This window comes from Cupressus sempervirens, chromosome 10 (genome assembly GCF_028749045.1).
Source record: "Cupressus sempervirens isolate cs-2001-9-10 chromosome 10, ASM2874904v1, whole genome shotgun sequence".
Classification (NCBI taxonomy): domain Eukaryota; kingdom Viridiplantae; phylum Streptophyta; class Pinopsida; order Cupressales; family Cupressaceae; genus Cupressus; species Cupressus sempervirens.
Genome location: NC_143127.1, coordinates 454,228,950 through 454,242,445, shown reverse-complemented (window position 1 = coordinate 454,242,445; position 13,496 = coordinate 454,228,950). Strand labels below are relative to the sequence as shown.

The window sequence follows — 13,496 nt, the reverse complement described above, 5'->3', positions numbered from 1 at the left end:
ATAAGTATTAACTTTTCAAGAGAGGAATTGAATGTTTGGTACTCCGTATCAGATATTCAATTGCTATATGTTATGTAGTACAAAATACGAACTCAACATCTACAAAGTTCTTGAAGACTAGAGGTGATCCAAAGCATCCTAGGGGCAAAGACAACTTTTGTACACAACATTGAAAAACGAAGTTTGCTTAGTCACACTGCTGAACCATATTAGCAAAAGAGGCAGAAACAAACACTTTGAATTTAGCAATGAAACACGTAGAAATTGTCAATTTATTTGAATTCCAGACATTGTTTATTTATTTCCATTGCATAGGAAATTCATGCATCTACTTAAAGTGTTTGCCATTGTCACTCTCCCGTACCTTCAATGAAAGAGTTCAAACAATTGTGAAACAAGACATGAGGCAGAAAAAGTTGTGGGTGGATGGAATAATAGATAAAAATTCATTCATATTGACTGCACTTAGAGCGTAATTATTCATCCAATAAAAAAATTTCCCCTTTTTGAGTTTCTCCAAACCAAATCTTGTGTCACTATCACTGCAAAGTGTTTTGCTTCTATTTCTATGCTTCCTATTGGTTTGGTTTTGGAAATGGGTTTTTTGTTTTGCATTCATGGAAAAACTAAGTAGCTAGCATTAGAACTAAGAAAACCCATTATCTGTTTTTTAATATCCAGACCAGTTTGCATTGTAGACATATGCCCAAAACACTTCAAAGGACTTAAATATTTCAAAATCTTGTTTCTTGAGACTCGGAACAACTTTTGTACTCACTCGATTGGGTTTGTACTTATGCATGTGATCAAAGTAGCGCGTCAAAATTTAAGAAGACTGCAAAGACAAACACGAAGCTCCCTTTAAAGTTTAGTTTGACAACAATGCAAAGAAAAACATCTCTCTCTCTCTCTCTCTCTCTCTCTCTCTCTCTCTCTAAATATATATAAATAATCTCACACTTTTTACAAATCACCTAGTCTATACCAAGCTTTTCTGCCGAGCCCAAAAACCACCTATTGAGCCTATGTTGAACCCTATGATTTCATCTCTTTAAAAAAGCATCATGCTGATGAATAAGCAAGGAAGGCTATGCATCCAAATTTTACCTCTTTTCTCAAATCAATTTGAATAAGTCAGAGATGAGTTGTTACTAAACAATGTTTTTTCTCTAGTTTAATGATTATCTTATTAGAGTCCGAAACAATCTGTATCGCATATGAGGTAAACATTCCATGATCAAGTCACTAAACAGGCGGGAAGGGGGAAAGAGAGTCTATCATTAAGTGAGTACAACACAAAAGAGGGTCCACACCAGCTATTGAATGTGCTAACAATTCACATTTGATATACAAACGTTGATCAATAAATTACAACTTTAGCTTAGTCTTGTTAATCATTAGCTATGTTTGGTCAATCTTCCAAGCTGGGGATGCCAAGGGATACAAAGATGCATTCTGGAGACGGAATTTTTTCAGCTAATATTAGGGAACAGCAGGAGATGACTCTATTAAAAACAAGAAACATTTTTAAAATATAGGGAAATTTCAAAAATTCATATTAAATACTTATGAGGCATTAATTGTATAAATTGCAATCCTTAACATTAGAGTTGAATTGAGAGGTTGAATGAGTCTATCGCAATAAGAAATTAAATTGTTTTCAATATTCAATGTCAATGCATATGATATATTAATGTTACTGTGGTGTTGTAATGTGTAACCTCATACATTTGCATGATCTCCTAAGCCCTGACTTCAATGGTCCTAATCTGTGCCCCCTGATTTGACTGATCTTGCTCATCCAAGGCCCGACTTTATGTGCATAATGTTCTTCTAGTTCCCTAGCCTCTATTTGACTGATCTTGTTCTTGTAGTGTTGTAATGTGTAACCTCATACATTTGCACGATCTCCTAAGCCCTGACTTCAATGGTCCTAATCTGTGCCCCCTGATTTGACTGATCTTGCTCATCCAAGGCCTGACTTTATGTGCATAATGTTCTTCTAGTTCCCTAGCCTCTAATTGAGCCCTCCAACACTGGACTAGGGCACATAGCACCCTACTTTCAATGTAATATGATGCCTAGCAATGGCAGTAAGCACTAGTGTCCAACCAAAAAGGGCTCATTTTTTAATATTTCAACTGATGGATTTTGGTGAGTAGGAAACATTATCCATGTCGGCCTACTTTGTGGTTTTCACAAGTTTCCTTGAGGATTAGTAGAAAAGGAGGCCAACCTGTTATTTACGTAGGTATAGGAATGATTACGGGGGGGAGGGGGTGTGAATTAGTAATCACCAACCTAATCAAACTTATATGCTCAATTAAACTTAATCAAACAGATTCACCGATTAGAAATTATTTAACCTATAACAACATTATCGGTTTAAGCAATCAAGTAACATGCAGCGCATGAAATAACCTCCACACAACAGTAACACCAGATATATCTCATGGAAATCCAGTTAGGGTGAAAATGATGCCCACAAATATTTGTACTCTTTTGGAATACGCCCGGTTAAGAGCTTGACTATTTAAGGGTTACAAAAGCACTGTTAAATGCCTACCTGGTTAAGGAATTTTTCTGAAGACATGTTAGAGTCTTTACCCTATAGGAATAACCTGGTTAGAGGATTTTACAATAGACCTGTTAGGGCCGCCCAATTAGGGATTTTACTGTTACAATTGTTAGAGAGTAATAGCTAACAAATGATATGTAGTTCACACTATAATGCTAAATCAGACCCAATACAGTTCCTCAAACATCAACATACCATTCTCTGATCCTCTGTTCTGATTACGTAACCTTCCTTTGTGATCATAACTTCGTCTTTCTTTCTTCACTCTAATATCCAGCCACACTAATTTTTTTCACCTTGGCACAATTCTGCAATGCAATAATGACTTTCTTCCTTCTTCTTCCTTAAGCATAAAATTTTTGACCACAAACCCTAAACCTAAATCCAACGATCCAAATTAACTCTTACACTTCTAATCATTTAGTCGGCCTCATATCTCATCTTTTCTATATGTTGTTTTGACCTTGTAGAAATTTCTCAATGAGTCCATCCTTAAAATATTACCTCAAGCTTTGTGTCATCACTTCATGCCTTAAATTACGCATCTCTCTTCCATCCATCTAATACAAATCACATTCTTCAATAACAATTCAAGCTTCACGATCATGCCTCGAATCTTTACTTCCTATTCCTTGTCCATCAAATAAGACTAGCCTGTTTTCACCCTATCATTTATTCTGATAAGCTTCTTTATTCCAATAAGATCATTCATCCTTCGCTTGAATAAGAACTTAGTTCACCGATAAGAATCTTCTCTTTACCTATAAGCTTGTTCAGTTTACCTGTAAGCTCTTATATCTTCCAACAGATTAAATCATCATCATCTAGACTCAGTATAGAATCTTGTCTTAACTAAATCATCTCAACATCTTCATAAATCATATCCAACAATCAAATCAACAAATTCCTTCGCAGACTTGACAAACCAGTCAAGTCATTCAACTGTCCTCATTGGCTTGTTCCAACTGTTACCTATTTGATTCCTGTCTTTATAATTCTCCACAAACCTTTACTCATCCTATAACTTATTAATCCTTCTTATGAATGTGTGGTAACAAGTTAAAACAACATGCCAAACAATTTGACATCAATGACAACAATATAGCTGATTATCCTGATTATGTCAGCCTTCTACCAACAATCAACAATATCCATGCTAACAATTCATACTATGCTTATCCAATCAGTATCTTCAGCAGCTTATTAATCAATTATGCCAACAATTTAATCATCAACCAATCCACACATCACAAGTTCTTTGTCTCATGAAACATTGAGCGAGAGTTTCAGAAATTTCAAAGGCAATGGAGGGGATTTAAGCATTGCAGAAGTTTAGCATCTAAAATGGCATCCATGATCATGTTTTGATGTATCCTCAAAAAGTGAAGATATGCAAGAGCTCCCTTCCTACCATCAAAAACCTTTCATAAAGGCTTCAAGAAAAGGAGAATCCATAAGGTTTATCATTGCGATTCAATATTCTTTACTTCAAATTTTAGGATTATTTAATGCATTATTGTTGTAGGGAAGGTTAAATCCTTCTGGGGATTGACTTCCAAAAGTGAATTGTTGCAGATCTAGAGAAGGACTGAGATGAAAATTCGGACTCTAAAACAAGATCTGGGACACTTCCAACTTTCGCACATAGTCCACATAGCAAATGTGTCCAGCACTTTTACAAGATTTTTCCAAGGATATGTCATAGCAACATTCTGATTTCACATCTGCAGACAATATCATTTTTCAGGTTTACTAGGACAATGGTGCCTAGCTAATTAGTTCTGTCATTTTGAGCCTGAATTTTTGTGACACGCTCCTCTCTGACTCTCATTTCCAAATCTATGCTCTACGTTACTTTATCAGGTTTGTATGTCTCTGTTTATGCTGATTGTTGCTCAATTTCATGTCTTTTATCTAGTCTTGTTACATAAACTAAATTCGTACCAAAAAATCAATAAAAAAGGAGTGTATCATTCCAGTCCACTTTGCATTTACCTCTTGCCTTCTTCCATTGGCTTGAAGTTGAATATACTGCCAATCCACCCAAATGCAATAAGTGGTATGAGAGTAGGTTTGATCTCTAGTTTGCATGATTAGACCACCTGATCCACCCAAATGCAATAAAAGGAATGAGAGTAGATTTGATCTCTAGTTTGCATGATTAGACCACCTGCCCTATTCACCTTCATTTTACTTATATAAAATTTTAAAAATACAACAAAATGCCTATAGACTGAAAGTTTCAACTACAAAAAGACAAAAACCTAAAAATTAGTGTTTGACTCTAAGTCACTGCCACTATAAGGGTTGTCTCATCCAATAAAATCCCAACGATCCCTTATGTTCCTCATCAATCTAGGTAGCATCTTTGAGATCAACATCCCACCATATAGCTCGTCTATTGATAGTCTAAATTTAAAGATCCAAATGTTGCAAAGCACTATGCACAACCACCAATTTCTCTCCTTATTCCACATATAGAAGAGATGAAGACATTACAATTAGTCTCTAATGCAAAATAAACCACACTTTGTATAGATTTCAATATCTATTACTCATTTTGTTTACATAAATGATAAATTGTGATTTAGTTTACTATTTTTGCAGTTGATTTTTAAATATTAACTTTTACATATTATTTAGTCAACCCTCCCGCCATCCCAAATTTTGGAAAAAAAAATTGTTGTTGCCGAAATTCATCCACTTGTCCCCTCATTCCTCCCATACACATCTTGGAGACTCCATCTAACCCTATTCACAGCCTGTAAAACAAGATTTTGTATTGAATTGCAGCAAACTACACCTTATTTATTCATCTAACAATTGAGAGACTATTTTACATCAGTGTGTGTGCTTAAAATGGGTCTCACAACATCATGATTGCCTCTCACCACTGGAATCATCACATCTCATCCAGTCAATTTAAAACTTGACATGTGCAACTGAAAACCTACCAAACAATCAACACACTTGATCGGCACATTAGTTCATGACTTAAACAGTTGAACTAATTAATCAAACTCAATCACTAAGTAGATGGGTCACCTGAAATTATCACCAGTAAGTACTTCAAGCTAGGGTCATCCTTAATTAGGTCATCGATTTAGTTTAACAAATAACTGATACTGCAACTAATAACAGCGCCATAAAGAGAAAACATGAGCGGCACCACAACTAGCCCTCAAGTGTGTTAATATCAAGGATGATATCATCTCATCCAAATGGTTACAGTACTATACTTTAATCACTATTACAAGTGCGTTTATTACATTAAAAAATAATCCTAAAATATAATTTTCCTTACTAGAATTATTTTGACTTAAATATATTATTAACTGGCTCATAAACAAGAAATAGAAAAAGTCTAAAAGAAAACAAGATGAGAAGAATCAATATGGGACAAATCAACTAACATGATGAACTCTATTTTTCCTTCGATAGATGAAACAACAGGCTAGGCAATATGCTTTTGAACCTATGGAAAGCAGCCTCCTTTGCTTGGTCTCTAGGAAACACAAGTTTTCTACAAGTTCAGCAGTGAATATTCATACAAATGACTGGAATCTTAAACAAATACACAAATTAGAACTTACACTTTTAAACTTTGCAGGCTCTAAGTGCTTCCCATAGCACTAGATAGAAGTTCAGAATTATGTCAATTAAAAGAGCGTCTTGATGAGAACTCAAGTGATTTCTCATTAATTACTTCAAAATCTAATTTCTAGCTTTCCATCTTATTTTGAAATGGTTCCATCATAATGTAGATATTTGCACTGCAATCAAAGTCTTCCCATTACTGAAACAGCTGATAAAATCTATTCTCAGTGACATCAATTTCTAAGTTTGTAAATTTACAGCAACGATAACTGTCATGTACCAATGCATTAGCATGCCATCTTAATGACTAGAAAACTTTCACCACCTTTCACAAGTATGTAGGATTATATTGTACACAAAACTTATGTTGTTTATGAAGATACAGCATATACACAACATCATGGCTGAAATAAGTAACAAAACATATGTCAAAATGTCTCAATATTAAACTAGAATTGTTAAATACCTCTATCTCTGACATAAGATGACGCTCCACAGCATTGAATGAATCAATAACCTCAACCTCGGACATATTTGAGAGGAATTGTCGAATATCAGCCTTAGCTCGAGCTAGTCTCCATATCCTGTGTTGCTCTTGTTCAGCAACTGACCGCCTTCTTTGGAACCATGGCATAAAATTTGGACCCTTGAGAAAACGTCTGTTCAATGACTGGAATTCTATCAAAATTTTGGAGATCTTACAGTCGAGAAAAAAACATGCCGGTCACCAGGAGTGCCACATATAAATCTCATATAGAAAACTAACAATAAGTGAAAAAGACGACCAAAAAGCATTTTAGTCCAATTTCCATAATGTATACCTGTATAGATCTAACCAGTTTGCTCTCATCCGTTTGGATAAGAATTTTCCTGGTCCTCTTGTGGCTAGCCCCTCCAGGAATTCATGTGCATCAAATGGAGGAAGTGGGGGAGGATCCAGAAAGGGGGAAACTCCTTCTGGAGGCGTAGTGGCTCTTAAGAATGGACCAAAGGGAGCAAGAAAATTCGTTGTGAATTCCAAAAAGTGGCGCCGCAAAATTTCATTGTTCACAACTGACATTGATTCCTCGATTCTTGGAGACATGCCAGCATCAACAAGTCGATTTAATATGGAAGTGTCTGGCTTGGTTGTGGCCACATATTTAGTCCAAACTGCTTCTTTGTGCTCAGTCATGAGACTAAGAGGTCCATCTCTCCTGACCTTTACAACCTTCAGCAAATTTGCAGGAGAAAATCTTCCCAGAGTTGAAATCTGTAGCTGTGCTCTCCCTCGATTGCCATTATTTGCATTAAATGGTTTAGGAACAAGGCAAAGCCTGTTAGCATTTGAAAGAGAACTCCCTACCGATACAACATGAGGAAGGTTTCTAAGAGCCTTCAAGAAAAAAAGATTTGTGACACCCAGAATCATGGGAGGAGCCTGTTCACCTTCCTTTAATGAATTCAACAAGGAAAAGTCTGGATCGTGGATAGTAAAATATGGACGAAAATCAATATTACAAGGAAGAGGTGCCACCAAACCCACAAGGCCGGCAACAGCTTCACAACACTGAGATGGAGTTGGTGCAATTACAAGTAATGTTTCTCCAATCAAAAGGAGCTCCCAAAGCACCCATAACTGCAACAGAATCCCCCTGAAGATTCCAAATATATCAGCCTCGTGGAATATTCCTTGTGGAATAGATTGATTCAAAGGGCCAACAGGAGCCATTGCTGAAGTAAACTCATCCTCGGAGATCCCACATCCAGAAGGCAATGTATGTGCGGGAGGCAGGTGAACTTTCAAGGTTGCATTTCCTATTGGTAGTTCCATGAATTTTCCAGGAACGGGAGTAGGCCACCGTGAAACATATGTAGCAATATGTTCAAGTGCTCGTCTCCCAACATCAAAATATAAGGGAGCTAAGATCTGTAAAAGAGGCTTAAATAAACTCAAATAAGGTTTGTGTGATAGAATAACCACAGATTTTTGCTCTCCACCTCGTTTCAGTTTTTCATCTTGTCTTTGTCTATTAAAAACATAACCATATATATATTTAGGGCCTCCACTCCCTGGAACGCCCCTACTGCTTGTCCTTGGGATACTTTTAGCGCTCTCAATCACATACAACTCGTCGTTGCTTTGGTCCATGGACGGAGATGGCCCAAGCTTGGAGATGCTTGACTGTGAAGAGCCCGAATGAGTTTTTTCTGATACAACTTCATCCCTGAACCTCGAAGATAAAACACCCGCAAGAATTTTAGGAACAAAGAATTTTGGCCACCCTGCTCCACCGTCAGTATCCAAAATTCTATCGGCTTGGACTGCCGAATTGTTTCCAGACCCCGCAGAAGAAGTTTTGCATTCTAGCTCGCCTAAAAAAATTTCTCTAGAGCTGGATATTCTTTCCACCTCTTCTTTCAAGGCAACATTTTGTTCAGGCCTTTCCTCTTCTTCACGAATCAATCCAGGAACCTCTGAAGATGAATTAATCTCATCTACTCCTCCATGACCGGTGGAAACAGACTTTCTCAACCTAGGGGAACGGGTTGCAGTTGAAATTGGTCCTCTCCTCCGAACCCGGAAAAAGAACATACAATCATGAATGCTGGAACGGTTGTGAGACTGTGACATAGAATCCGGAAATGAACTGAAGGCGACGTCCAGCTCCTCATCAGGACTGAGAACGCCTGAAGGATAACACTCCTCAATAACCTGTCCCTGCTCCAGATCGAATCGTATGATGCAGAAACCAACAACCCATCTCCTAAGGGCTGTAACATCTGGCCTAGAATTAAGCTCTACCCTTGAACCAAAAGACAAACTCCGATTCATCACTCTATTTCGTAACCTTCGGCATGACTAGTCATCAATGCTTAAATCTCAACTGAGTACACAATGCTGATTTCACCATTCACTCTTCCAAGAAACTAATGGAAACCAAGATTTTAATAGCTTACTTTACAGCTTCCAGGTGTTATGTTTGCCCTAAAAGAATGATAAGGTTTACCCTGAATGGCGCCACACAATCAATGGGATCTCGATTTCGCCCGATACGCTCAAGACCTTCCAGACATTAGGTTTGTCTATACCTTATTGAACTTCCAAGCATCGAGTGCACTCAATAATTACAGTTTTGGGCATCTACCTGAGACTCGTAAGACATCTAGTTGCATCCTTAATTGAAAAAACAAAAGCATTCAATATCTGTAGCAATTGATTCCAAAATGTTACTAGAATACTTTTATATGGGCTCATCGACTACGCATTTCCAAGTTAGAAAACCTAGCAACATATGTTATCAAACTGTTCCTATTCCTCATCCCCGACCTTAAATACAACAATGTTAAACACAGACCACTTAGAATTTATAGTTTCTCAGGTTAAAAGTGAGATCAATCAGCAGATGCTTTTCTGTTACCAGTTATGGGTTAGCTCGTCTCGCCTGTTGCCGCTTATTCAAATGATTTGCAGTTTATATCCATCCATATAAAATGGGTCATACGATTGTCGAGGGCCTTGTCTTACGAGTGATTTCAAAAATCCGTGCAACTGGTAAAAGGGTCAACACTGGACGACAGTATCATGCAAGTGAACTTGCAACATAGCATCTGGACTGGCCGTCTCTGCTGTGGGATAAAAGACAATGTGATGCTTGCCAACATGTCAAAGTCCATTACGAATTGGTTTTCATCTAGACGTAGTGGAACAAGACTTGCACTCGGTAGCTTTTCAGTGGTACTTTACATGTTGTGCGAGCATTTAGTGTTGTGGGGATGGGATAAGGTCCTTTCCTTCGCTCTTAGTAATTTTTCAATTTTAATTATTTTAATTATATTATAGATAGTAAAATAAATATAAATTTTAAATAAATTTCTATTTTATAATCTATAATATAAAATTCAAAAATAAATGGGAGAAAATAATTAAGTGTTCTTATTGATAAGTTATGACAATTTGAATAAGTGAAGTGAGTGAATTTGATAGTGCATTGAAATTATTTGACATTTCTCAAGTACATTTCTCAAATATTTTGTTAGTGAATTGAATTTATATTTGATTTGAATACTTTTACATTAGATAATAGAATTTAATACTATAAGATGGCAAGAGGTGCAACTTGAGATGACTTATGCTCATTTATTTGATTGGGAAAGAATATGTTAAGAGTAGTGTGTTTCTTGAAGTACACATTTATATATTATCTACGCATGTAATATATGAGTTGCTACTTCAATATGATCAAAGAAGTACATCTAAAACTAGCCTTTGGGGAACTACACATACTACTTAATCTCTCATCACAGTTGTTATTTTTGGCATTATAGAAAATTGATTATTAAGTACTTTCATACTAGTACCCACACACAAACATCCTTTCCTTGGACATACTCACAATCTATGAGAAAGGTTAGATATATTGTTGCATGATAAGATGGAAAGATGCCCCGCGAAACTTGGCTTGAGATGACTCATTTTTTGGTAAACTTTTTAGCAGGTGGAGTGATTGAAGTTAATAGAGCATAAAAATGATTTGACATTTATCGGGTATGCCTTGTCTTGCTTTATAACAAGTTTTTTAGCCACATAGAGAATTGAATATTTCATCACTGAATTCAATTGATATTTGATTTTAATAGTTTTATTATCATGCATTTCAATCTATGGTAGATATACGCAGTTGCTCAATGTGTAGGGTATTTGAGAGGATTTAGCCACTAATCCTCAAATACTTAAGAATGTGTTTGAGCTTGCAACAATTACTAAGTAGGTAAAAACAGTAGGGTTGGTGACACCATACTTGGATTTGAAAACTTGTCATGGTTAAGTGTCTATATGTCAAATGCTACTTTAATACAACCAAAGGGGCAAATCAAGGGGACATTGGTTACCCAATCGATGGAATTCCCATGTCATTCTTATATGCATACAGCATGCTCATCATCCATAGCCATCCAACATAGGTGCTCAGTGTTTAAGTATTTGGTGCGATGAGAAGAAAGGGGAGAGACAAAAACTTGGTTCAAAATTAATTTTAGAACTCTATGAATGTTTTTTTCTTTCTAATTAATGAAATGAGTCTATTTTTTAACATATCTTTAAAAATTTATAGATATAAGATTACAGAATCTAATAATATTATTAAATTGGTAAAAACATTCTTTATAAATATAATTAAATAATTTTAATTTTTTTATTTATCCTTCTCAAATCTATATTAGACATGGGTAAAAATATTATTTCTTTAAAATGAATATATTTAAATTATTTTATTCTTTAATACTATTGTACTTGCATTCACTTTGCACAATTAGTGATTTAGTTTTGCACAGATTAACCTTGATTATATTCAAGTATTATTACCTCATTTCAATATTTTTAAATTTACATTTTTTTTATTAATTAAATATATTATTAAAAATTATTTATCTCAATTATAATTTGTTCAATTCATTTGGTCTTATACGACCTCTTTTTTGAGCTCCCTGACAAGATGGAGATTAATAGATATGTACACATTATATTATTATTATTATTATTTATTATTATTATTTATCGGTAAAAGACTAAGGCCCTATTGATTGTGTATATTAAAAGAACGAAAAAATTACAAGGTCTTCGTTCAAACAGGCACTAGCAGAAAAGAACTAAGAAGAAAACCTCTAGTCTTGTCAGGGACAAAAGTCGTGTATTATTACAAAGAATAAAAGGGGCATACCCCAGTTTACATATCATGTAGAAGAACATTCTTTAGATAATTGAGTACTTTCAACAACAAAAAATTTAAGACGTTTGATGAAATGGGTGGATATCTTTCTCTTTCCTTCATAAGTCCCTTTTGTAGGATTCTTTAAGATTGTGTTGTTATTGTGTTTATGTGTCGAAAGGCTATTTTAGTGAGAATTCCTCCAATGAGCTTTCATATATTGTTGCAACTATAAGACATTTACCACTTCATATGTAATGTTAGCACAAAAATAATGAAAAATAGTCTTCACCCTAAACATCCATTTTATTGTGTTGTTGTATTTCCATTCCTTAGCATGGAAAAGGTGTTATTATAGAGTTGTCTAAGTTTTATTAGTGGATGTTATGTTTCTGAGGTCCATTGATTAGCTTAATTAAATTAAGTTTTGCATCTAATTTATTCTATTATATTCATAGGAATTACTCAAGTTCCATCATTGGATAATGTGTTTCTAAGTTAGGTTACCTCTAACAATGATTTGAGTTTGAGACAAACTTTATTATTTCTAGGTTGTTAAGAAATATATTGAGTAACTTGATAGGGTTGATATTTTGAGGTTTTAATTTTGATGATGAATTTGTGTTCAATTCCTTAGTGAAAAATAGGTTGGCAAACATTCTTGATTATTTAAAGGCGACAGATGCATTTTATATTTTAAACAATTGGGGGTATTTATGGAATTTGTTTATGTAGCTATTTATTTTTCATTAATATGTATGCCCTCAACTCCTGGATTGGATAGCTTATCTGCTTGGTAGTTTCCTTTGTGATAAATATGTTGAATTTGTATGTCTTCAAATTTATCAATTAAGGGTAATGCCTTTTTTGCATTAATGAGTTTAGCTTCCAATTAGGTCTCTTCTTCTTCCTAAGAGCATTTAGAGTAATTTGAGAATCCCCTTCTATGGTTAATTTTGGGATTCCTAATTCTAAGCTAAGTCATAGTCCTTCAATTAGAGCTATGAATTATGCATTATTGTTTGAACTTAGTTCTAGAGATCTAGCTATGTTAGCTAACCATAATCCTTTATCTGAGTGAATGATACATCCTAGTCCTGCTCTTCCTAGGTTCCCTCTAGTGGCTCCGTTGAAATTGATTTTTGCCCATCTGATTGGCAAAAGCTCCCATTTACAGTTTAGTGTAGCTTGCTTATCAACTTTAGGGTATAACATTGGGGGGTTAATAAGGTTGTTTCAATTCTTTCTCATCTTTGCATCCCATTCAGAGAACAAACCTTATTCTTTAACTGAGTTCCTAAGATGAGTGTTAATGACTTCAACTATACAAGCCTCAACTTGATTTTGAAATTATCCCAAATTCATTTCTTCATTGTGGAAAATCTTTCTATTCCTTTCCTTCCAAATTTCCCATAAGAGAATTGAAGGTGTTATTTTCCACAAACCATTATAGACTTTTGATTGCCTATTTTTGGGCCAACTTTGCAAATGTTCCCAAAGGCTATTGGGAAGGGCTAAAAACCAACTGAGTTTGACGCTTAATCATTGCCAAAAATTCATAGCAAAGCTGCAATGAAAAAATAGATGACTCGTTGTCTCTAAATCTTTTTTATAGAGTGGGCATCTAGAAGGAC

General features: G+C 35.2%; 1 protein-coding gene across 3 annotated transcripts in view; it reads right to left on the bottom strand.

Annotated features, from left to right (window-relative positions):
* Positions 1-9,892, bottom strand: part of LOC149534659 (polarity axis stabilization protein) — a 62,961-nt gene extending 53,069 nt beyond the window's left edge. The window contains exons 1-2 of one of the 3 annotated variants that reach the window (XR_016356722.1): positions 6,997-9,817; positions 6,642-6,853 (exon numbers count right to left, since the gene is read on the bottom strand). Coding sequence is in view for 2 of the 3 variants with exons in the window: in XM_089803266.1 (XP_089659392.1) it covers positions 6,642-6,834; positions 6,997-8,990 (2,187 nt within the window). In the remaining variant the exon portion in view is untranslated. Of the gene's footprint in view, positions 1-6,641; positions 6,873-6,996 lie in introns of those variants that run through there. The other 2 variants (XM_089803266.1, XM_089803267.1) reach the window with 2 other exon arrangements.
* Between the last annotated feature and the right edge of the window lie 3,604 nt (positions 9,893-13,496).